This window comes from Xiphias gladius, chromosome 10, assembly GCF_016859285.1.
Source record: "Xiphias gladius isolate SHS-SW01 ecotype Sanya breed wild chromosome 10, ASM1685928v1, whole genome shotgun sequence".
Classification (NCBI taxonomy): domain Eukaryota; kingdom Metazoa; phylum Chordata; class Actinopteri; order Istiophoriformes; family Xiphiidae; genus Xiphias; species Xiphias gladius.
This window is the reverse complement of record NC_053409.1, coordinates 27836801-27861939: the sequence shown is the minus strand read 5'-3', so window position 1 is coordinate 27861939 and position 25139 is coordinate 27836801. Positions and strand designations below refer to the sequence as shown.

At 45.5% G+C, this 25139-nt stretch overlaps 1 protein-coding gene across 1 annotated transcript in view; it reads left to right on the top strand.

Annotated features, from left to right (window-relative positions):
- Positions 1–175: 175 nt before the first annotated feature.
- tecpr2 (tectonin beta-propeller repeat containing 2) overlaps positions 176–25139 on the top strand; it is a 34581-nt gene continuing 9617 nt past the window's right edge. Inside the window, exons 1-18 of the mRNA XM_040137454.1 lie at positions 176–336; positions 1536–1646; positions 4997–5137; positions 6762–6890; positions 7247–7378; positions 8854–9011; positions 10395–10548; positions 13047–13199; positions 18345–18582; positions 18673–18910; positions 19012–19255; positions 21229–21468; positions 21544–21611; positions 21756–21871; positions 22033–22206; positions 24036–24216; positions 24485–24626; positions 24846–25071. Of these exons, the coding sequence (XP_039993388.1) occupies positions 1566–1646; positions 4997–5137; positions 6762–6890; positions 7247–7378; positions 8854–9011; positions 10395–10548; positions 13047–13199; positions 18345–18582; positions 18673–18910; positions 19012–19255; positions 21229–21468; positions 21544–21611; positions 21756–21871; positions 22033–22206; positions 24036–24216; positions 24485–24626; positions 24846–25071 (2815 nt within the window). The 5' untranslated portion in view covers positions 176–336; positions 1536–1565. The remainder of the gene's footprint in view (positions 337–1535; positions 1647–4996; positions 5138–6761; positions 6891–7246; positions 7379–8853; positions 9012–10394; positions 10549–13046; positions 13200–18344; positions 18583–18672; positions 18911–19011; positions 19256–21228; positions 21469–21543; positions 21612–21755; positions 21872–22032; positions 22207–24035; positions 24217–24484; positions 24627–24845; positions 25072–25139) is intronic.

The following is a 25139-nucleotide window of genomic DNA, read 5'->3' as shown; positions in this document are numbered from 1 at the left end:
TTTCCGCTTCCTGTGATTCATTTATAAATTTATTTATTGATCTTCCGGCTGAGTTTGAAGATAATTAACCAAGATACTGAAGTCAGTATGAACAACAGAGTATATAATTTAGTAGTTCAGTTGGAAGAGAATAAAAAACACATTATAACATAAAACGAAATCAGAAGTTACACTTGTAATTCTCTGTGTCGCCGGTAGGTGACGCAATTTGTTAACAGCAGCGCAGCATCAATATGAAACCTGTCAGGGCGATGTCATCTGTCAACCCTTTAATATCCAGCTGTAATAAAAACATCTCTCACAAAATCTGAGTGGGATCCGGCACTGTAAATTACGGTAAGTGACTCACGGTGTTCCTTCAGCTGTTTACGCAGCATTACCTGATCTCATATTATGCTAGCTAGCCTGGACCCGGCGGTTGAGTGGCTAGCTCGGTAAACAGCATAATGTTTGTTTGTTTGTTTGTTGGCATTATGTTGTTTTTGGAGATTTACTGTCAGTTGTCATTTTTCAGAACAGTCTAATCGGTGCCGTCGTCTCGTACAGACAGCGTTACACCAAATTCCGTTAAACAGATGTCTATTTTTGTATTTCTCTCGAATTGGGCCGGAATACATTTATTGCCAAGCCTGGTTCAAGATTTCTTACACTCCGGTAAATTATTCTGTTTAATTCGGTGTAGGTCTGGTCTACCATACAGCGCTGAAATGATGTTAAATATCAGCTGTTTACGTTTGTTCACGCAGTTCGTTATCGCCCTCCGTCACTTTTGTAAGGGGAGAATAGTGCAGGGGTTACTGCAGATAAAACATTTTTTTTAATTCTAAAATGCTTAATAGTGTTAGCTTAAATGAATCCCCTCGACTCTAAATGTCTTGTTTTACAGGATTGTACCTTGTCAAATTATGAGCAAGGAAATGCTAAACTGTTATGTTTGTCCCGAGTTTGTTGCACAGTTCCATCCATCTGATCAGGAAGCAGAACGGTCATGGCGTTCGTCAAAAACCAAACTTCATTAATCACATTGTCAATTTAGTCTATCTCTTCATCTGAGCTTTAATATATTCACTGCAAAACATTGCACAAAATCTTAAACAATTTGGTAAACCGTTCGTTTGAATTCGGTGTATGTCTGGTCCACCAAATAAATTTAAATTATGTTAAATCTAAGCTGTTTACGCTCATTTATGCTGTTCGTTACCGCCCTTCTTAACTCTTGTGACAGGAGAATAATACAAGAGAAATTGCAAATAAAACACAAACCCTAACCTTTATTGTAGTAAACTATCAATTGTGTTACTTTACGTAATCCCCAACGAATCGTTATGTTTTGTTTTACCAGTATTGTATGTTGGCCAATAATAAATAAATAGAACAGTAAAACGTGTTTTTTTTGTAACTGAGATTGGTGCTCCAGTTCCATCCAGTTTAATGGGAACTAGAGCTTTTTATAGCTGTAGTTCAGTGGTGTGATTGTCTAAATGCAGTTTTTTTGTGTATGTGTTTCTAAATCGAGGTTTTGAACTGACTTCTAGGACAGGTTTTAGGGCCTCCTCGAAAGAAGCATGGCAACCCAGCCGACCCCACCTTCCGTCCTAAGAGAGTTCTGCCCGCTCTACTATCTGCTAAACGCCATCCCAGCCAAGGTACTGAACCTATCCAAACCAGGCCAAAACCAGGCCAAGGTACTGACCCATTCCATTCCAAACCAGGCTAAAACCCAGAACTGCTGATAACAACTAAAAAAGGACAGTATTTTATTTATTTTTTTCAATTTAACAACATCAAAGAACAACAGATGCTCATCACCTGAGGCCTGGACCACGAAGGGAGTTCAACTCATTCTGGCTCTCTTGGGGTTACCTAGTTTCACTAAGTCTGACATTGACCGTCCATGATCACCTGTATCACCTGGCTTTGTTAACTCTGGGTTTAATTATCTGGCTTCAAGTCAATGCAGGTAAATCCAGTTACAGCAAAGCAGAACGTTTTATTCAACAAGGTGAAATGTAAAGAACATGATCACAGAACTAGAACAGAATAGGAGTTGCAGAGTAAAGAGAGAGCAGGAATTTTATATATGTCTTTTTATCTGATGGTGAACAAACTGTGAACCATCTGAGTGAAAGTAATGTCAGACTGTTTCTGCTGATGAATCAGAGGAGAGAAGTAGTTCTGCATTTTTAATCCTCGGGAATATTTAACAGGTTGTGTATTATTTTTCTAATAAAAGACAACAGAGGCTTTTGTTTTTATTTCCAATTATTACCACAAAGTCTCCTCATGTTGTTCGGAGCTGCAGTGATGGAATCAGTGTAAAAGTATTAACACTGTCACTGTCAAGAATCTTTATTAAAATGCAGCTTTAATCATCATTTTGTATTTAGTGATAAACTCTCCCTCTGTTTAAAAATCCAGAGTGTACACATGGAACAGCAAAATGATTTGACTGATCTATGAAAATATCTCCCAGTCTTTATTATTTGTTACTTTATTGTAAACTCTTTTGCCCCTCTCAGGATCCTGTAGGAATAATGACTAAGTTTTCCAGTGATCTGATTGGTCTGTAGTCAGTAGGTTACCATGGTGATCTACCGCTGTTAAAAATGAGCCAGCTTCATGATACAGTTAAAAAACCTGAGTTAAGCTCAAAGAGAGCTGGATAACCCACGAATCTCACTTCGTGGTATAGGTCCCTGGTTTCCGGGTAACCGGGAGTAAAATGTCCTGTGGGGGCATGGAGACTGAACACCTCCTCACCTGTCTGCAGGGGTCAGTAACTCCTCCATTTCCATGGAGGACTCTTGTGGGAGTCCAGAGATTTTAGTCAGCATGATGGACTACATCCATCCGTTATTTTACAGACTCACTGTACTCTACAGACTCACTGAGTCTGTGTTTACAGACTCACTGTAAACACAGAGTAAAGTAAGATGGTACAGAGGTCAGGTGTAACAGGTCTCCAGCAGGGGTACAGGAAGATAGCTATTACAGTCAGTGTTTGATCTGGTCTTAATTTCCAGTCAGTCTTCTTTCACCAGGTGTGTTTGGACAAGAGCCCAACAGTTACGTTAGTGGGCCGAGTTTATCAGATGATTATAAGCTGCAGATAAATCGGTATTGGTGTTTGTAATGGCCAATAAGTAACAAGAAATTAAAGTAATGGAAAGCCAAAGATAGAAACATAATCTATTTTATTACCAGTGTCGCCATTCTGTAGTTTGTCCACCAGAGAGCGCTGCCACTCTTCTATTGGCAACACATTCATCCCTGAATGCACCACGGCTCAGGTGACTGCTGCAGAGCAGAACGGAGACTGTGTTTGTGCATTTTTACTTGTAATACTTTACCCGCATTATAATCAACTATAGCCCCTCATTTCTCCTTGTGTATAACCTAAATAAGCCCGACAGCAGTTGTGCCTGGTTTTGCTGTAGTAAGCCACTACTATGCACTCATCAGGACAGTAGTTGGGTGGTGTAGGGTAGAGCATGTTGACAAACTTGAATTTACATTTATTTGCGAAACAGTAAGTTCAGGCGAGGAAATGAGCAACCGCTGAATAATTTTCTCCCTCATCAGTAAAACACATACAGCCGCTATAAAACACATGCTCGCAGAGTATCTGTTGCTAAATTAGTTAGCCATGAAGCTAGTCAATGTCTTGGCTTGTCAGTTGAAGACAGTTAATGAGCCATGAACATATAGCGTTATACTCATTCTGCCTAAATACTGTAATGGTACACTCAGCGAGCACATTATTAGGAACACCTGTACACCTGCTTATTTATGCAGTTATCTAATCAGCCAATTATGTGGCAGCAGTGCAAAGCATAAACTCCCGCAGTTGCAGGTCAGGAGCTTCAGTTAACGTTCACATCAGACCTCAGAATGGGGAAAAATGGGATCTCAGTGACTGTCAATGTGGCATGATTGTTGGTTTAGACAGGCTGGTTTGAGTATTAATGAAACTGCTGATCTCCTCGGACTTTCACACACAAAAGTCTCTAGAGTTTACTCAGAATGAAGCCAAAAACAAAAAACATCCAGTGAACAGCAGTTCATGTTGATGAGAGAGGTCAGAGGAGACTGGCCAGACTGGTTGGAGCTGACAGAAAAGCTACGGTAACTCAGAAAACCACTGTGGTGAGTAGAAAAGTAGCTCAAGATGAACAAAATGTCCAGCAGCCATTTGTGACTGAAGCACCTAGTCACAAAGCAAAAGTCGTCTCAAACTGTTTTTGTAAGTGAGTTCAGTGTAATTTAGTGGCCGCTCTAGTCACCAGATCTGAATCCAGTAGAACACCTTTGGGATGTGGTAGAAAGGGAGATTGGCAGCAACGATGTCCGGCTGAAAATTCTGTTTAAATTTTGTGATGTAATCATTTCAACATGGAACAGACTCCGTGACTTACATGTCATTACAGTTAGTCGGTACAATGGAAATATCCGCTTTTCATCTTAGATATTATCCCAGCATGTTGTCTCAGAATTTTAAATCTGAAACACAGCACCTTTTCAGAATTAACGCTAACGCTCAGCTATTATGTGACAATCACATTTTAAACAGCTGGACTGAACTGGTAACATCAGAGAGATTATTAGACCTGTGGAAAAACACTAGACATAAACATGTGCACATTGAGACTAGTAAATTACAGTGAAAGCTGATTCAGACACTCCCGTTCCCCTCCCCTCAATAATTTAATGAAACAGACCCTTATCTAAATTATTTTTTTATGTGTTTCTATAAAAAAAGAAATAATATCGGACGATACATTTTTCTCCGATTTTTTTAAAACTCTCAGATATCGAAATTGGCATCAAGCTTAAAAATCCTGTGTCAATCAGGCTCTGATTTGGAACCCATGAAGCAGGTTCATCTCTTCAGTTTGTCTCTTACCTGTCTGATACCTGTCTACACCAAGTATGACATCACTAATAAACTTTGACCATGATGATGATATTAAGGATGAAGGTTCCTGTCTCTCTGCAGGTCCAGCGTGGGTTCAGGTCTGTCATGGTCTACCTGACGGCTCTGGACAGCAGCAGTGACTTCCTGGCAGTGGGCAGCAGTATCGGCATGCTCTACCTCTACTGTCGCCGACTTGCACACATGAACAAGTATAGTTTGGAGGTCAGAGATCTTCTTTGCCTGTGGTGCTTAGTCTGTTATTATAGGAAGTCCAGCAGGGTCCAGGTTCAGTCCTCTGTCCCTTCAGAGTCCACATTATGAGACTCTGAGTTTAGAGTCAGGACACTGAAGACAGAGGAGAGTCCTGTGCCTCTGTCCTCAGCAAGGCTGTCACTTTTTATTTAAAATTCAAACTTTAGTTTGAAAATGGGGAAAAATGAAACAATCAAACAGTAATGAGCTGTTTGAATTAAGAATGTTCAGAGTCTGAACTAGTTCACCCTGTGGTCCAGCAGAGGGTGCTCTGAAAATTCACTATCAGCTGGACTTATTGATCTATCAGTAGACTGAGCTGATCAATAAAACAGTATTGATCAGATAATCAGGACTCTGAAGCCTCTGAGAAGCAGAGTGTGGAATATTCTGTACATCATCTTCAAAGGCTCATCAGTTTCATGGCCAGGTGTGGCCTTTTATCTTATTATTTCAATGCAAATTAAGCAAATAAAAGTTTTGGAGTTGAATCAAAGGGTTAATATTTGCATTTGGTAGCTGTTCATGGGAACTCTCAATATCTGGTCCAAAAACATGTCAATGCAAATGAAGGAGGCCATCATTAGGCTGGAAACAAAACAAACCTATCAGACAGATGGCAAAAACTTTAGGAGTGAGCAAATCAACAATTGGTACCTTCTTAAAAAGAAGGAATGCAGTGGTGAGCTCAGACACACCAAAAGGCCTGGAAGACCACAGAAGACAACTAAAGTGGATGATCGCAGAATTCTTTCCTTGGTGTAGTAAAACCCCTTTACAACATCTAGCAAGGTCAAGAACAGTCTCGAGGAGGAAGGCGTAGCATTGTCGAAGTCTACAATCAAGAGACATCTTCATGAATGTAAATACAGAGGATTCAACACAAGGTGCAAACCATTGGTAACACTCAAGAAAAGATAGGCCAGATTACACTTCATTAGAGAACATCTAAAAACACCTGCCCAGTTCTGGAACAAGAATCTGTGGACAGATGAAACCAAGAATAACTTGTACCAGAATGATGGGAAGACAAGAGTATGGAGAGGGAAAGATACGTCTCATGATCCAAAGTATACCACATCATGCTTCGCAGTACTGATGGATAATGACCCAAAACATACTGTGAAGCAACCCTAGAGCTTCTCATGGCAAAGAAATGGAATATTCTTCAATGGCCAAGTCAGTCACATGACCTCAACCCTACTGAGCATGCTTTTCAGTTCCTGAAGACAAAACTGAGTCCAGAAAGACCCACAAACACACAGCAACTGAAGGCGGCTGCAGTAAAGGCCTGGCAAAGCATCTCAAGGGAGGAAACTCAGCATTTGGTGACATCCACGGGTTCCAGACTTCAGAGAGTCACTGACTCCAAAGGCTTTTCATCCAAGTATTAAAAATAATCCTTATGTTCATAATTATGTTGATATTTCCAATTACTTTTGAGCCTCTGAAAATGAGGGACTACAAATAAAAATGACTGTAATTAAATTAAAAAGTGGTTAATGTGATATTTTTGTATGTGTAAGTGCATGTGTGTGAGTGTGGGTGTGTCTTTTTGTATATGTGTTTATGTATTTATGTCTGTCTGTTGCAGGGAAAGTGCGATGCAATCACGGCTGTGAAGCTGCTCAGCTGTTTTGATGATCTGGTTGCCGTGGGAACGGCTTCAGGTCGGGTTGCAGTCTTCCAGCTGGTGTCTCCACTTCCAGGTCGCAACAAACAGGTAAGAAGAGGACAGGTACACCAGGTACAGAAGGTCTCCTATCCTTCCGGCCTTTGACCTCCATCACATAATGTTAGTGTCGGTATCTGAAATCTCTCTCCTCATTATATAATGTATATAATGTCAATTTCAAAGATATGTTTTGAATCAGAGTCTTCAATTTAGTTTTGTAAACCCGAGAGTTTAGAATTGATTCGTTGCATTTTCTATAACATCAACTTTAATGTTTGGACTTTGGGTCCTACCCTTGTAGGTTTGGCCTGTCACTCTTTCTCTCTCTTTCTCTCTGTAGTTGTAAACTGTGTCTCTCTTTCTGTAGGTGTAACCCGTCTCTCTCTCTGCCTATCTCTCTGTAGTTGAGGCGTTTCGATGTAGTCGGACTTCATAAAGGTTCGGTAACGTCTTTGGCCTGGAGCACCAACGGAATGAAGCTTTTCTCTGGAGATGATAAAGGACGAATCATCTTCTCAACTCTGGACCTGGACCAGGTGAAATCACAACTACACAACACTGTTAACACAACAATAATACTATTTAATACGCAGATTATTTTCTCAATGAATCATTTTATCTATAAAATTCCAGAAGATTGTGAAAAATGGCCGTTACAACGGTTTAAAAATGAAGCGTTTTCAGTTGTGTTTTTAAGTCATCCATTTCATGCACGTCTGACGGAGCAGATATGTTTCTATATTAATCAATCCAGTTTTTCTACACAGGCCGCGTTTTACGCTACATGGCCGTAAACGCAACCAAAAGCATATTTCTGCGCTTCAAAGTCTGTTTTTCTGTTTTATAAGCACATAAGCACAGTGACTGTATGTTGGGCTCTGAGCGCTTCCATAACATGGGTGAACTTCAACTCTGTACTGTACCTGAATACCTCCTGTGTGACTCAGTTGGAGGATTGAAGCTGCTGCTCACAAACATGCTGCTCACAAACATGCTGCTCACAAACATGCTGCTCACAAGGTGTTGCCCAAAGAAACCTTTTGGCTTTAAAGAGGTACTACACACTTAAACATGTTTTTTGAGCTGTAAACTAAATGATATGACTGTACTGTGATGAAATACATCAATCCTGGTGTTGATGTTGGCATTTCTTATTTTTAAAGTTATAAAAATCAGCATTTCATTGGTTGAAAATGGCTCAAAGCCCCATTTACTGTTTGAAATCATCCTGAACCTTGCAGGGCCAATGCTGACATAGACTCAACCGTTTGGGACTTGTTCACGTCCTGAAGTTTACATGAAAAAAAGAATGTTAAAGCCCTATAATCAGAGGTGGGTGGCCCACTCCCCCAGCCCCCGCTCTTTAGTGGGAGTCTGTGAAACTGTGTTCATTTTCAAATAATACTGATCGAGACTCATCATTCATGGGAGTTTTTGTTTTTTTTGCTAACCCTCTACTTAGTTTTTTTAAAATTTGGCGCAATGGTTCGGACTTGTGATGGACTGCATTCTTTCCCTTCAGACCCTCAGATGGCTCAGCAGTGGTTGAAGATGGGGTCAGTTCCCTCTAGAGCAACACAGTGCTATGTACATTTGCAATGGCCGTTTTTCAGAGAGTGCCATTCTAACTAGAAGCTCAGCTCCGAGAGCTCCGGCTTCAGGCATTACTGGGGCCGGAGCCAGCGGCTCGAACTGATATGGTTCGGGACCAACATGGTCTTCCACCTCAAAAGAGCCCTCTAGTATACGTGCCTTGCAGTCATTTTTCAAAATATGGAGTTGGTGGAGTTAGGCTCAGAGCTGGGGGTGAAGTTAAGTTTTAAGAAAAGTTTACTATCATGCGTGATAAAAAGAAGCTGACATCACAGATGTTTTGGTATTTTTGTTTGAAAATGACTAAAATGATTAATGATCATCAAAATACCCTTTAGTTGCTGATTCGTTTTCTGTCTTGCGTGGTTACCTGTCTGTATGTGTTTACCTGTGTGTGTGTGTGTGTGTGTGTATACAGGGGGTGTGTAAACCTGTGCTGCTATTGGAGGAGTCCTCAGGTGTGGTTCAGATGGAGTACAGTCACCAGGTGCTGCTGGTCTCAACGCAAAAGAGATCTCTGCTTTACTGCACACAGAGACAGGAAGTGCAGCAGCTGGGCACCAAACCCCGCAAAAGGTACAACACACAACATACATGTACTATGAAACACAAATATGAAATATAATATACAAATAATATACAACACACAAGTAATGTACTGTACAAGCCATATTATACAATACAGCATCACACATCCAGCGCACAGAACACAGTTCATATTGCTGGTTAATGTAAATGTGATAAACCTACTGATAAAGTTCAGTTAAAGATCAGCTTAAATAATTTGCCACAAACACTATAACACTGATTAACACAATAAACCACTGGCTTAAGGGCAGTTTATACTTATGCGAAGAATCAACGCTGTAGGCACAGTGTAAGCATGAAACCTCTGCCGTACCCTACGCCTTAGCCTGACGTGCACTGAGGCAACACAGACTGCAACAGTCTGTTGCAGTCTGTGTTGCTGTGTTGCAGACCAACAGTCAGATTGGTCTGCTTGGTCACCCATGTTTCTCAGTGGCTTGACAAGCACAGAAAATTCATCCAGCCTCAATTGATTCAGTGGTTGTACACACCATCTCCTCCGATGTCTTCTCTCTATTTTGTGTTGCAGTAATATCAGTAGAAGTAGCTGTTGTTCACCATTTATTAGCAGCATGTCCAACATGATGTGCTCAGTTTCAGTTGCCATTGTTTGAAGCACACGAAGAAACTCAAGACAATGGCATAGAAACCCCACGCCAACTAGTGGTTTGGTGGTGTAGTTGCAGAGTGAAGCAGACACACCAGTGTCTAAATGCTCATAATGGCATAGCCAACTTGCGTAGGCTATGGTGTAGGCAAGTATAAACTGCCCTTTACAAGTAGTGGAGATATTATTAAGACTACTGCTACTCTCACAGTCCATACTGTCCACACATCATTCGGAGGTGTCTCAGGGTATGTCACAGATTTTTCACTTTTTTGGGGTCTAGAGGACAGAATTAGCAGATTTTTTTTTCTGGAAAAAGGAAATTAATGTCTGTTGCAATAAACACTATAAAATGGGACCACGATCAATAAATAATGCAATGAAGTGACTGTACATGTAGAATCAGTGTGAAGTTACTCTTTTAGTTCAGTAATTCAGTCTGATTTAAAATGGTGGAAGGGTTAAACCTGCAGTATGTGGTATGCATGTGACCGTAGCTGTGAATGAGTCTGTAGTTTTAAAACCGATTGTAGTTGTAAATCTGATATATAGTTAAACATGTTGACACTATTTTTAAATGAAATATATCTGTATTTTTAAATGTGATTTATAGTTTTTCGTGTCGACAGAATTTCTAACTGGGATTAGTAGTTGTAAATGCTGACAGTATTTTTACGTGTTCAGTATTTGTAGACCTTGACAGTATGTTTTGTGTTGGTTCAGTATTTATACATGTTGACAGTATTTGTACATGTTGTTTGCAGTAGCGGCAAGTTCGGAGCCTGCTTCCTGCCGGCTCTCTGTAAACAAAGTGATCTTCAGGTGTTTGCTGCTCGACCTGGACTCAGATTGTGGAGGTCTGACATCAGAGGACAGGTGGAGGACACCCGACTTCTCAAACCACTCTTCAACACACAGGTACACTGGTAACTCTGGGAACATACTGCTAACACATACATGTAGTACTGTTACTGCAGCAGGAGCTGTTCAGAAGACACAACTGATGGAGCAACGTGTTACACATACTTTAACTGCTACTGGTTTTCCCTACTAGACTAACTTTTCCACACATAGCACTGGTGCTACCAAATTCTCAGTTGGTCACACCAGAACCTGTTTAGGTCGCAGCCTTTTTCTTTTGGTACAGCATGGTATTAATCAATGACCTTTCATGCTGATGAATCGTTGTCTAAATTTGCATAAACTTTGTATTGATGTGCCAATGTACATTTTACATTTAATTGTGCAGCTTAATAGCAGTATCTTGCCTTAAGTTTAAAAAAACTATTTTTATTCTACTTATTTTTATTGAGTACAGAACTTTTTTTGTATATTTGTTGATGCATATATAAAAATGCATATACGTGCATATTTTTTATAAGCTATGTGTGTCATGATCTGCCCCTCTTCCTGACATTTCCAGGACTCTGTTATTATTTCCTGTTTTATTTTGAAATTACTTACCACGTGTGACTGTTGGTTGTTACGTCCTGCCCTAGTGTGTTTCCCACCTTTCTGATTGCGTGCCCCACCCTAATTAGTTTCACCTGTTCCCAATTACCCTTCCCTTTCTTGTGTATTTAGTCTGTGTTCCCCTCACTCTTCATCAGTTTGTCTGCTTTGTTCCTGGCTGTGTTCCTTGTGCATTTGTTTCCTGTGATGTTGCAGAATTTTTTCCAGAGTATCTGCCACCAGTGTTTTTTTTTTTTTTTTTTTTTCTTTCCTTCTTGTTCCTGGCTGCCAACATGTTCACCTCGTACACATGTAAGCCTGTTTATTCTTATTAAAAGAAACCTCACATCATCACCTGTCTCTTGTGTCTGCATTTGGGTCCAGAACAAATCAAATTTTAACAGTACAAACTGACTGCTATGGGCCCAGTGGACACTTCTTCTGAGGATGTTTTTTTTTTTTTTTTTTAATCTGTTTTATACCCTTTTGAGCTTGTAAGGTGAATAGAGATGGGAAAAAAAAAAACTCTAGTAGAGAGCACAAAAAGGCTAATGTGAGGTTGGCACATAGAGAAGTATCCTCCAAGCCATCCAAGCCTGCTAGCTACCTGCTAGGTTTGGGTTGTTTTTTTTTTTTGTTTGTTTCCTCTGTCTTTCTCCCATGTTCCTGACCACCTGTCGCTTGTGTCTGCATTTGGATCTAGAACAAACTAAACTGATATCTGTTGTCATTTCTGTGATACTTGCTGTAACACTCAAATTCCCTTTAGGGATAAATAGTTAAGTTTACCATGAACCTTAAAATGTGTACATTAATTGAAATATTAGGCTATTGTAATTAGAATGTTTTTCTTTATCATTAAATGGAAGCAAATGACACACACACACCCTTACCTTCCAAATGTGCATGTTAAACCTCAATATGGCCAATTAGGATATTGGATGATCTTGCATTATAAATTACATGGGAATCTGTCTTTCTTTGAAAGTAAGGTCGGTGGTACTATGTCACAAATAATAGGTAAGGGCGGAGGCAGTTTTGTCACCAGTCTGTTCCCGGAGGTTGCCTGATATCACACTATAAAATGGGCACAGGCCATGTCGTTTGCATAGATTGGCTTCACATTCAACTCATTCTTCCTCATCAGTGAGATCTGAGATTTGAATTTTATCGACAGGAGTTCCTTTTTTGCTATGTTCTAGGTAGTGTGAAGTGTCGGTGAACATTTCATTTTGCTCCTTTGATGTATTATTCTCATCTAACATCTAAAAAGTGGGGCGAGGCTCGGTGTTTCCGGTAATGCGTCCGTCCCTGCAGGTTTTGTGTGCAACTTCAGTTTCATGCTTAAACTGTGTTGAATTGGTAACAAGTTTAGAATTTCCTGCAATACACGAACAGCATAGCGTTCCCCTTATACCACAACCACAGGTACTACATTAACCATCGTGATCCTTCACTGGCTCAGTCAGTCTCTCCCTACCTGTACTTGAACTCTCCCTGCAGCTGCAGTCTCACCATCACTTGTCTGATTCTGGACTTCTTGTTGGCTCTCCCTCTCCAACAGTTTCCTCCTCCTTTCTCTCCTCTTTTTATTTTATTTTTTTAAATAATTACCTATAGACGACCATATTTGGAATATGGTAACAGCTAAATGGATTGTTTCGCGAGTTACATGATCATGCACTCACATGAAAGCACCACGTGAAATTTAACTCACACACTCTGAAAAAATGGTCGCAGTCTGGAGACCTGTACTTAAATATTGATGCTCTTTTGTATTATAAGTAGTTCTACGTGTGTTAATACTGCTACTCTATTAAGACAGCTGCACTTAGTGTTTGGTCTTGGAGAATTTTCCTGGTTCATCTGATCCAAGATACCTAATCATCATGACTGTTAATAACTGTCTGTCCACCCATCTGTCTACCTGTATAACTCTCAACCTGTTTTTCTGTCTTTGCCAGATTCCTCCGTTTGAGTTGTTTCCTCGTCCTGGTCCAGTCGGCGCATACCGTCCAGCAGACAGGCAGCTCGGTCTTCTCAGCTGTTTCCTCAGAGAGGGCTGGATCCTCAGCTGGAATGAGTACAGCATCTACGTCCTTGACTGTCTCAGCGAGGTACCATTGCTGCTAATAATAATGCTTATTATACGCTGTACAGCACGTACAGTCCAGACTGTACGTATTTGGACAGTTACGCATTTTTGTTCTTCAGGCTCTTAGCTTCAGCACATTTAATTTGAAATAATCCCTGTTGATGCTCTCTCAAGGTTTAACTGCAGCCACCTTCAGCTATTGCTTGTAGTGAGGTCTCTCTGCCATTAGTCTGGTCTTCAGCAGGTGGACTGCAGCTTAGGTGGACTGCAGCTTAGGTGGACTGAGATCAGGTGATTGACTCTGCCAGTTGAGGATATTTCACCTCTTCACCCCGAAAAGCTCTGTGGTTGCTTTGGCCCTATATTTAGGATCATTGTCCATGACTCTGCATTCATCCTGTTGCTTCCATCAGCCGTGAAATTATCAATAAATCCCATTGTGCCAGTTCAGTTGGCAGGCATACTTCCCCAAGCCATATCAGAACCAAGACCATGTTTGACAGATGAGGTGGTGGCTTTGGGTCATGAGGTTTTCCTTTTTTCTCACACAATTTCCTCTTCCTTAAATTTGATAGAGGTTGATTTTTGTTTCATCAGTCCATAGAACTTTGTTCCAGAACACTCCTGGTTTCTTTTTGTGTGTGTTTGTGAACTGCAGTCTGGCCTCTCTGCTTTTCAGGTTTACGAGGGGTTTCTATTTTGTGATTAATCATCTGAGGTTTTGGTAATGAAGTCTTTTTCTCTTACTCATTGACAAGGAAACATGTACGCCTACATCCTGGAGTAGATTATTGACTTGCTGTGCAGTGATGAAGGGGTTTTTCTTAATCACGCAAATCAATTTCTGCTCATCCACAAGACTTGTGCTCCTCAGTGTACTAGGTTGTTTGCCATTTTCTAGTTCAGTCAGGAGCACCTCCGTCAAAGAATTTTTATTTCCAATAATTCCTGGGTCAAGAAAAGAAGAGGCATCGATGAAAACAGACATGATATTAAGTCAAATACAGCATGAAATATAGGAGCTCGGGTGGAGGCGGGTTGCAAAGTGGTTTGCAAAGGAAGGAGAGGGTAGGCAGGCTAAAGCAGCTTAAATAGGGTGCTGTATATGAGATTTGCCAATTGGATGCATAGAAGAGAATCAGCTGAGCCATCAGCTGATCTGGGCTGGCATTGAGATCTGCTGCTATCAGTTAATGTACTGGGATTGTGGGCTGAGCTTGACTTTGTGGCCTACCTGAACTAACAGGATTTCCAATTTCAGTTAGGACCACTTTAGTCAAAGAAAATTTTATTTAAAAAATTCCAAAATTGCCATACATATTTCGGTTATATGGCTCTTTTCTGGGACCTCCCCTGTCCCTCCACGTGCTTACGTGGAAAGCCTAAGACAGGTAGAGAAACAGCAAAGATCTCCAAAACAATATATAAAGGCAAACCTTCGTGGCCTTCCATGCGCTTACATGGAAGTGCTAGCAGGAGGAGCTGTCTGTGCAATTTAAGTGGGAAAGCCAACTGGACTAAAATTACATGCAGTGAGGCCAATTCAATCTACACAGATTTGCTAGTTAGAAGTAACATAGCTAGTAATTTGGTAATGAGAGCAAAAGCAGTTATGCCATAACATTTATTTTATTAGCCAGCAGATCACAAGGCACTCATAGCTTTGAGCATTGAGACAAGAGCTATGAATGATGCAGTTGTTGCTGTTCCTATGCGAGAGAGAGAATGGGCCATGTAGCGTCCTGGTGGGAGCCTGCGGGATTGGCAGAAGAGGCAAAGGCGAGAGGCAAACCAAGCTTGGGAGATGGGTTTTCCCTTCTCCATTTCTCCATGACAAACAGAGGCTCTTGTTGGCTGGCATGAGGTCGGATTCTCAGATAGCGAGTCATAGAGGACAGAAGACAAAAAGCAGAATTAGTTTCAGAAATTAAAATTGATGTTACTTTTCTATCCCTATCATTCTTTAAGTGTTTTAAGAATGTAGAGAAGTAGTGAGGGTGAAATGTTACATCAGCTATAGTGAGGTCACGTAAAGGATCGATAGATTCTGTACATGTAGTAAACTCGTAACCCCTGAGAAATCCATAAAAAGCTGTGAAGACGACTGTTTCTAATACTAAGTCTGTTTCTGGACCAAAGCACCCATCCCTTAAATATGTCATTTTTCTGCAATAGTGGGAGAGTGAAAGGGACTATGTCTTTAGCTGTCTCAGTGAGGTACTACTTCTATTTATACTTATAACACTCTGTTAATGAGTACAGCATCTATGTCCATCGACTGTCCCAATGAGGTACAAGTACGACCTACAGTTGTGTGAATGTTGAAGCTGTGCGAATAATGAAGCTGACTGAATGTTGACCTTTGAAAGTTAACTGTGTGAATGTTGACGTTTATTTTGATGCTGTCTGATTATTGACGTGTATAAGTTGACTTTGTGTGAATGTTGTGTGGATGTTGACGCTGTGTGTGTGTGTGTGTGTGTGCGTGCGTGCGTGCGTGCGTGCGTGCGTGCGTGCGTGTGTTGCGTGCGTGCGTGCGTGCGTGCGTGCGTGCGTGCGTGCGTGCGTGCGTGCGTGCGTGCGTGCGTGCGTGCGTGCGTGCGTGCGTGCGTGCGAGCGTGCGTGCGTGCGAGCGTGCGTGCGAGCGTGCGTGCGTGCGTGCGTGCGTGCGTGCGTGCGTGCGTGCGTGCGTGCGTGCGTGCGTGCGTGCGTGCGTGCGTGCGTGCGTGCGTGCGTGCGTGCGTGCGTGCGTGCGTGCGTGCGTGCGTGCGTGCGTGCGTGCGTGCGTGCGTGCGTGCGTGCGTGCGTGCGTGCGTGCGTGCGTGCGTGCGTGCGTGCGTGCGTGCGTGCGTGCGTGCGTGCGTGCGTGCGTGCGTGCGTGCGTGCGTGCGTGCGTGCGTGCGTGCGTGCGTGCGTGCGTGCGTGCGTGCGTGCGTGCGTGCGTGCGTGCGTGCGTGCGTGCGTGCGTGCGTGCGTGCGTGCGTGCGTGCGTGCGTGCGTGCGTGCGTGCGTGCGTGCGTGCGTGCGTGCGTGCGTGCGTGCGTGCGTGCGTGCGTGCGTGCGTGCGTGCGTGCGTGCGTGCGTGCGTGCGTGCGTGCGTGCGTGCGTGCGTGCGTGCGTGCGTGCGTGCGTGCGTGCGTGCGTGCGTGCGTGCGTGCGTGCGTGCGTGCGTGCGTGCGTGCGTGCGTGCGTGCGTGCGTGCGTGCGTGCGTGCGTGCGTGCGTGCGTGCGTGCGTGCGTGCGTGCGTGCGTGCGTGCGTGCGTGCGTGCGTGCGTGCGTGCGTGCGTGCGTGCGTGCGTGCGTGCGTGCGTGCGTGCGTGCGTGCGTGCGTGCGTGCGTGCGTGCGTGCGTGCGTGCGTGCGTGCGTGCGTGCGTGCGTGCGTGCGTGCGTGCGTGCGTGCGTGCGTGCGTGCGTGCGTGCGTGCGTGCGTGCGTGCGTGCGTGCGTGCGTGCGTGCGTGCGTGCGTGCGTGCGTGCGTGCGTGCGTGCGTGCGTGCGTGCGTGCGTGCGTGCGTGCGTGCGTGCGTGCGTGCGTGCGTGCGTGCGTGCGTGCGTGCGTGCGTGCGTGCGTGCGTGCGTGCGTGCGTGCGTGCGTGCGTGCGTGCGTGCGTGCGTGCGTGCGTGCGTGCGTGCGTGCGTGCGTGCGTGCGTGCGTGCGTGCGTGCGTGCGTGCGTGCGTGCGTGCGTGCGTGCGTGCGTGCGTGCGTGCGTGCGTGCGTGCGTGCGTGCGTGCGTGCGTGCGTGCGTGCGTGCGTGCGTGCGTGCGTGCGTGCGTGCGTGCGTGCGTGCGTGCGTGCGTGCGTGCGTGCGTGCGTGCGTGCGTGCGTGCGTGCGTGCGTGCGTGCGTGCGTGCGTGCGTGCGTGCGTGCGTGCGTGCGTGCGTGCGTGCGTGCGTGCGTGCGTGCGTGCGTGCGTGCGTGCGTGCGTGCGTGCGTGCGTGCGTGCGTGCGTGCGTGCGTGCGTGCGTGCGTGCGTGCGTGCGTGCGTGCGTGCGTGCGTGCGTGCGTGCGTGCGTGCGTGCGTGCGTGCGTGCGTGCGTGCGTGCGTGCGTGCGTGCGTGCGTGCGTGCGTGCGTGCGTGCGTGCGTGCGTGCGTGCGTGCGTGCGTGCGTGCGTGCGTGCGTGCGTGCGTGCGTGCGTGCGTGCGTGCGTGCGTGCGTGCGTGCGTGCGTGCGTGCGTGCGTGCGTGCGTGCGTGCGTGCGTGCGTGCGTGCGTGCGTGCGTGCGTGCGTGCGTGCGTGCGTGCGTGCGTGCGTGCGTGCGTGCGTGCGTGCGTGCGTGCGTGCGTGCGTGCGTGCGTGCGTGCGTGCGTGCGTGCGTGCGTGCGTGCGTGCGTGCGTGCGTGCGTGCGTGCGTGCGTGCGTGCGTGCGTGCGTGCGTGCGTGCGTGCGTGCGTGCGTGCGTGCGTGCGTGCGTGCGTGCGTGCGTGCGTGCGTGCGTGCGTGCGTGCGTGCGTGCGTGCGTGCGTGCGTGCGTGCGTGCGTGCGTGCGTGCGTGCGTGCGTGCGTGCGTGCGTGCGTGCGTGCGTGCGTGCGTGCGTGCGTGCGTGCGTGCGTGCGTGCGTGCGTGCGTGCGTGCGTGCGTGCGTGCGTGCGTGCGTGCGTGCGTGCGTGCGTGCGTGCGTGCGTGCGTGCGTGCGTGCGTGCGTGCGTGCGTGCGTGCGTGCGTGCGTGCGTGCGTGCGTGCGTGCGTGCGTGCGTGCGTGCGTGCGTGCGTGCGTGCGTGCGTGCGTGCGTGCGTGCGTGCGTGCGTGCGTGCGTGCGTGCGTGCGTGCGTGCGTGCGTGCGTGCGTGCGTGCGTGCGTGCGTGCGTGCGTGCGTGCGTGCGTGCGTGCGTGCGTGCGTGCGTGCGTGCGTGCGTGCGTGCGTGCGTGCGTGCGTGCGTGCGTGCGTGCGTGCGTGCGTGCGTGCGTGCGTGCGTGCGTGCGTGCGTGCGTGCGTGCGTGCGTGCGTGCGTGCGTGCGTGCGTGCGTGCGTGTCCACAAGCTGTTTGACTGGTTGACTGGTTAACTTGTTGCCTTACAGACTGGTTGACTGGTTAATGTGTTGAATAACAGACTGGTTTACTGGTTGAAGTTTTGATTTACAAACTGGTTATTTTACTGTTACTGTTATTTTTTTGTTGTTGGTATAACGTAATCTGTTTTATACGTATTGCTATATAAACAAACTCCATGCGGGTGCAGGTGATGGAGCAGTTCTGCCGGCGGTCTGGTTTGCTCACCAGCAGCTCCCGTAGTCGCAGCAGCTCAGTCACTTCCTGGGACAGTCTTTATGGAATTGCCCCAGTAACCACATCCTGTGAGCTCAGCTCCAGACGCTACAGTGCCCCCCTGGGTCAGGAGGAGATGCAACAGGAGCTGGTGGTGAAAGCCATCAGAGTGAAGAAGAGGAGGAGACGGCAAGGTAAGCAGAAACACAAAAAGAGACAGAAAGTTTGAGGGACAGACAGTCAGACTTTATAACTGACTGTTTTGTCCTCCTGTCCGTCCTCAGACAGCAGCAGTGGGAACCATCTTTCTGAGAGCAGCTGTTCAGACTCCATGTTTATAGTCCAGGATGGCAACTGTAGTGATGGAGGAAGTGGAACTCCTCTGAGCGACCGAGCCTCCCTCATTGGGCTGGACCTTCAGAACCAGGACTCTCCAGAACAGAACCAGGACCAGGATTCACAGGCGGAGGGAGGAGGAGGCTCAGACAGAGGTGTAAAAGATGGAGAGGAGATGGAGTCTGGGTTAGTTTGAAGACCAGCATACCACATAACCGTATCATTGTCTCACCCTTGTCTCCTGCTCCTGCTGACCCATCTGTTTCATCCTTGTTTTCTTGTCCCAGTTCCCTCCTCCCTCGAGGATCCTTGCTCCTCCAGGGTCTGGGGAGCCAGCTGATCCCAGGAAAGGCTTCTGGTCCTGACCCAGAGGGGGAGGTTGTCCCTCCAACCCCGGATGTGGATCTGCTGCTGGAGTGCACCTTCTCCTACATGCACAACACTGAGGAAGATGATGGACAGGAGCAGCAGCCAATGGAGGAGCAAGAGGATGAGTTTCTGAGCCCTCTGATTGGACCGGAGGAGGAGGAGGTGTGTTGATGGTGGAGTTTCTGTTACACCTACATGATCATAACGATATTATTCTGTATGTAACTATGAGGTGATCCCCTGAGGACTGCTGATCCTAAGGTCAGATTTACACTGGGAAGGAAATTTTGCTGATTTCTGAAAGCAAATTCATTTTTTGAAGGAGAATGCAACATTTAAACAGGTAAATTGGTTACTTTACCCTGATAAGTTAACAACTCCCAGTTAACAGTTCATCTGCCACTATCGCTCCCCTTCTGAAACAAACACAATGGACCCGTCAGTCAACAAAAGGCACAGACCTTTATCTCCTCAACCCTTTCTTTTCAAGACACTTGAATGATCTGCTTATCTCCTCCAGAACAACACAGCACAGCGGTGCTACACACAGCCAAAACAAACTCACTCTGTCCTCTTAGTCTTGGATCTATCTTTTCCTGGTCCTTTTTCTTCTGGATCTGTCTGTACCTCTTACTCATGGACTCGTCTGGTCCCTGTACTCCTGGACCTGTCTCATCCTCTTGCTCGTGCACCAGCTCTCTCTCCCCACCCTAAAAACATTGTGTGTTTTTCTGTCTGCATCCTACCTGGCTGGTTGCTCCCACCAGGTGGTCCAACCTGCACCAGACTGAGCTTGCGTTTCCTTCAGTGCAAAACATCCCTCCGCGATAACCTGTGCATCACTATGACAACATAGCAGTGGTGCCAGCTTGGCCAGTGAGGAACCTGTGAGTAACCCTAATGGTGTCATTCTCAAGCAAAATGGCAGCAGCATGGAGAAACCTCCTATGCATCATCAGGAGGATTCTCCCCTTCCTCACTCACCAGTCCCTCCAAGATTTCACAGGCTTTTTTCAGGATTGTCGCAGCCTAAAATGCAGCAGCTTTTGTAAAAATTACAATGCATCTTGTGATGTTTTTTAGTTGTTTTTCTGCAATGAAAATACAGGAGTAAGTGAAAATTGCAAAAATAGTTGTAATTTTTTGGCATAATTCATGAATCCCTGCAGCACAGTAGCCTACCCTTTTACAAGATAATGTTTGAGCTTATTTGCATTTAACTTTTTTCTCTCTCCTCTGCCTCACTCAGTGATGTGTCTCACACACACACGGTCTCCATCTGATTTCATTACACATCCAACTTGATATTTTGAATAAAGCTTTTACACCATGTTTAAACATTGAGACTTTTTATTCCTAAAATATTTCTTTTATCTGACACACACACACACACACGCAGTTTGTCACGCAAACAGGCAAACATGCCTCTATCATTTTGTGATTTATACTACACTAACGTAACCGGTGACCATGTAACTAACTCACCTGTATTCTCTCAGCCCTCGCAATAGATCTGGATGCAACAGCTTGTGTCATGGTTATTGGTTGTGTCTGTTGTCCACGTGTTTCAGCCATTTTCTGGGTGTGTTTTGTGGTAGAAAGTGTTTGTTAATCGATGACTTTTGTTTGCGTTCCACCACAACATTGAACACGGTACAAAACAATTTACCGCCACTTTTGAGCAGAACATCAGGGAATTGCCATGAATGGTCTTTAGCAGCATTTTTTGTCGTTAAATGTGAGACATTTGTGTCACACGTCTAGATCTTCACAACCAGAAACAAGAAAGCGAGTTTGGGGACATGTGTACAGCTCAACATTTTGCGCGGGAGGCTGCTATGTTCGGTGAAACCCGTGGGGAAACTACAATTGGTTATTTTTACGGAAAAGTTGCAGCGATTGGACAAAATTGCAAGGTCGCACAGAATTCGCAGGGATTGGTTGAATTTGTTAATTCTGGAGGGACTGACTCATCATCTCCCACCAGGACCACTGTACATCCCTCCTAACCGAAGGTCCTGGGTCTGTCTCTAGACTTCTACAACTAGTCCCTAGGACTCTGTAACTCTGTTTTAGACCAAAGCATCAATCATGAATGTCATTAAATATTAAATTTCCTTTGTTTTTGTTTACAGGAGGATGACCTGGCACCACCTCCTGGTCTGGCAGACCAGATGTTTTACTCCACTGTGTCCACTGTGGACAGAGAACCCAGTATGTCCAGTGATGAAGAGGGAGACATCTACTGTCATACCCTGCCTGCTGCTGGCAGCGGAGGAGACAGCCACACCTGTCCATCCAATCAGACAGAGAAGACAACAGTCAGACAGATGGACCAGGACATTCAGGACAGAGACAGACACAAACCTGACCAGGTGAGACAAACGCAAACCTGACCAGGTGAGTCTCCCAGTAGGATTTAATATTATATTTTTCTTTTATCTTTTTAGTTGGCAGAAAGCTGGATGGGATACTCAGGACCAGGATGTGGAATACTGAGCCTGCAGGTGACTGACAGGTGGGTCGGCAGGTGACTCTCAGGTGACCAAAGTCTGACTTGTGTGTTTCAGGTATGTGTGATGTCTGGACTTTAAAGGAGGACCGTTACTAGATGACTGACAGGTGTTCAGCAGGTATCTTATAGGTGAACTGTGTGTTTCAGGTACGTGTGGTGTCTGGACTTTAAAGGAGCACTGTTCTGCAGCGCTCTCCCTGAAACTGGACTCAACTGGCAGCGCTTTGAGGACAACGTCCATCAGGTGACATTATCACCTTCAGGTGAGCTGCTGACATACACATGACAGATCCTCTGCCCACCTGTTGAAAAACAATAGCTTGTAATAAAATTGTTGTTAATGATCCTAAACTGTGGCTCCTCAGTTTTTAGACGCAGGTGTATGCAGCATTAAGTGGATGCTAATTATTGCTATTTCCATCAGGTAATTTGCTGTGGAAGGTGGAGCAGAAGAGCATGACAGCGTTTGCTTGTGCTAAAGTGTCGGTTAAAGGAAAACGTCACTGGTACAAAGCTGTGGAACAAACGGCATTCGTCGCTCTGAGTGATGACTCCGCCTGGATCATCAGGACCAACGGTGACCTCTACCTGCAGACAGGTAACTTCCTACCTGTCTTACTTGAATGATTGATTCAGACTGGTTAAAACTGTCGTGGAATAGCAACCATCTAAAGAAACAGAAAACAGACCAGAGGAAGGAGACAAATTAAAATCCCAAATAAGACACCAACGTACAGTTTCTGAACAAGTTGAAATCTAAATCAAAGAAACGAGATCAGACTGCATGTTTTCGACACTTATTTTTTAGGTTGAATTTATGGTTGTAGTCCTGGATGAGAGAGGCCGTCACACCTGCTGCAGTTTCACAAAAACATAGAAAAAAATGACCTAAAATGAGGAGCTGGTTTCTGAAATGGCATCATCAGACCAGAAGGTTCGGACAAACATCTTTTATTCTGCCTCAAGCTATCTTTATTTAGAACTTTAAACAACATGCAGGCATCATCGTGTCTGCCTGTTACTCTAGTGGAGTCTTTAGTCATTTGAATTTACTTGTTTATTCCAATTACCTTTTTGAAAAGATGCAGAATCATTTTCAATGTGTTTTTTTTCTTTCTGCAGCTGTGAGGTCTCTGTGTGACCAGCAGGGGGCATCCCTGTCTACTTTAATCTGAGGTTTACACATGTTTACTTGTATTGTAACTAGTTTAATTTTGCTCATCAGATGTGACTCCAGCTGCAGGACTAAAGCTCCTTTTTTGTGTTAAAATATAAGCTTATGAATTTCCTGATGATATTGTATATCATTACTGTTACTGTCAACAGATTCATTTCTACCCTCTGGGTATGTTTTGGCAGGAAAAAGACAAACGCATGCAGGATAACACATCGATTTATATAATCACAGTTGAACAGATTTTTTTATTTAACAGTAGAAGTGCATACAGGTTGTACAGCAGTGACAATTGGTATGAACTTGATCAGGGTAAACTGTGTTGTGTTGCGTTACAACATAACACAGGCTCTTTGTGTTCAGACATCATTCAACATGAGTCAGCTTTCCATCCAATTGTAGCTCAAATTTTAACAGAATTTCCAGAAAAATCATCAAAATGTTAGTGAAGTCTTATTTCCCTCCACTCCTGCTGTTTGAATATGAGCTGACTGGTTGATAAACAGCTGACAGAGCTGATTCGCCAGTCGCTGCCATTAAACCTCAAAAGAAGAAAAGGACACAGCAAAATAAGGTTATTATGAGAGCTCCAGTCAAAGCTCAGATGGAAATCCACGCGGAAAACATGATGGAAATCTGACATTTCTGGTGGTTTCATGTGTTAATGTGACGAAGGTTCCAGTCTCCTCACAGATCTGATGGTTTCCTCTTGTCGTGCTTCATGTACGTCAACGTTTATTCACTCAGTCTGTTTCACTTTGGGTTCTATCCACGCAGCTGCTGTGAAACCTAACACAACAGGAAAACCTTGTAACACTGACTTAGAGTTGGTTTTGAATTTTCAGTCCTTCCTTTTCAGCGCTTCCTCTGTTGTGGTCCTGCACTTTACCCTAAAGCTCTTGTCCTGGTCTCTGGTTAGTGACTGAAACAGTGAGATGGTGGATCCAAGCAGCTGAAATGAGTATCCTTGTAAGGGAGTCTGGACCTCCTTTGAGACAGTTAGGGGCTCAGAGATCCAGGAGGAGGAGGAGAACCACCGCTCCTTTTGTGTTGAAGGGAGTAAGCTGAGGTGGTTCACCATCTGATCAGGATCCTTCTAGACTTCCTCTGAAGGAGAAGACCCAGAACACACTGGAGGATTGTAAATCCCATCAGATCTGGGAACACCCTTGGATCCTCCAGGAGGAGGTCTAGAGGTGAAGGAGGAGCCGTTGTGTGCCGTTCCCACAGTTACCACTGTCTCTGTCCATCAGGTCTGAGTGTGGAGCGTCCCTGTGCTCGCTCGGTGAAGGTGGACTCCCCCTGTGTGTTCAGCCAGGTGTGTCTGAGAGGAGGCGTGGTCTGGGCTCTGAGCGAACACAAGGCTTTATTCTACAGAGAGGGACTGAACAGCTACTGCAGTGAGGGAGAGGGCTGGAAGTACGACACCGTCAGGTACTACTATTTCTGCAATACTACTGTATACAGAGAGCTGGCTTATCTTAATAAACACTTCGTTATTATTTGTGAACAGTGGAAATCCTCAGTGATACTGTTTTACTGCATGTTACTGTGTGTTAATGTGTATTACTGCGTGTGCCTGCATGTCACTGTGTGTAAATGTGTGTTAATGCGTGTTACTGCACGTCATGGCATGTTACCGTGTGTTAATGTGTTATTATGTGTCACTGTGTGTGTGTGTGTGTGTGTGTGTGTGTGTCAGTGAGGCTCAGGGTCTGGAGTTGATGTGCGTTGCCCTGGGAGACGGCGGGACGGCCTGGGCACTGGACACCAGTGGCAGCCTGTGGTTTAGAACCGGGATCTGTTCGTCCAGACCGCAGGGAGATGATGATCACTGGTGGCAGGTAGAGAAAGAGACGGTCTGATCTTTGGAGTTTGTCCTGTTGGATTTCAGCTCAACAGCCTGTCCATTTTTCTCTCTCTGTCTCTCTCTCCCTGTCTGTCTCTCGCTTTCTCTCCTTCTCCCTGTCTCTCCCTCTCTTTGTCTCTCCCTCTGTCTCTCTTTCCTGTCTCCCCCTCCCTCTCTCCCTCCCTCTGTCTCTCTCCCTCTCCCTCTCCATCAGATCAGTATATCAGACTATGTGGTCTTCGATCAGGGCAGTCTGTTCCAGACGCTGCTGCAAGCCACGCAGAGTGTTGCCACGGTAACCAGGGCACCAGTCGAGCGGGTGGTCGCCTTCCTGTCACAGTACTCACAGTGCCAGCCAAGCCTGGTCAGCGCCAACGCCAGCGGAGTCTGGGTCGCATCAGGACGGAACCAGCTGCACCTGGCCCGCGGCAGCCTCGTGGGTCAGTAAAGTCCTGTAATATCTAGGAAAGTCCACCAGAGTCCAGTAGAGCATCAGAACAGGGTTCAG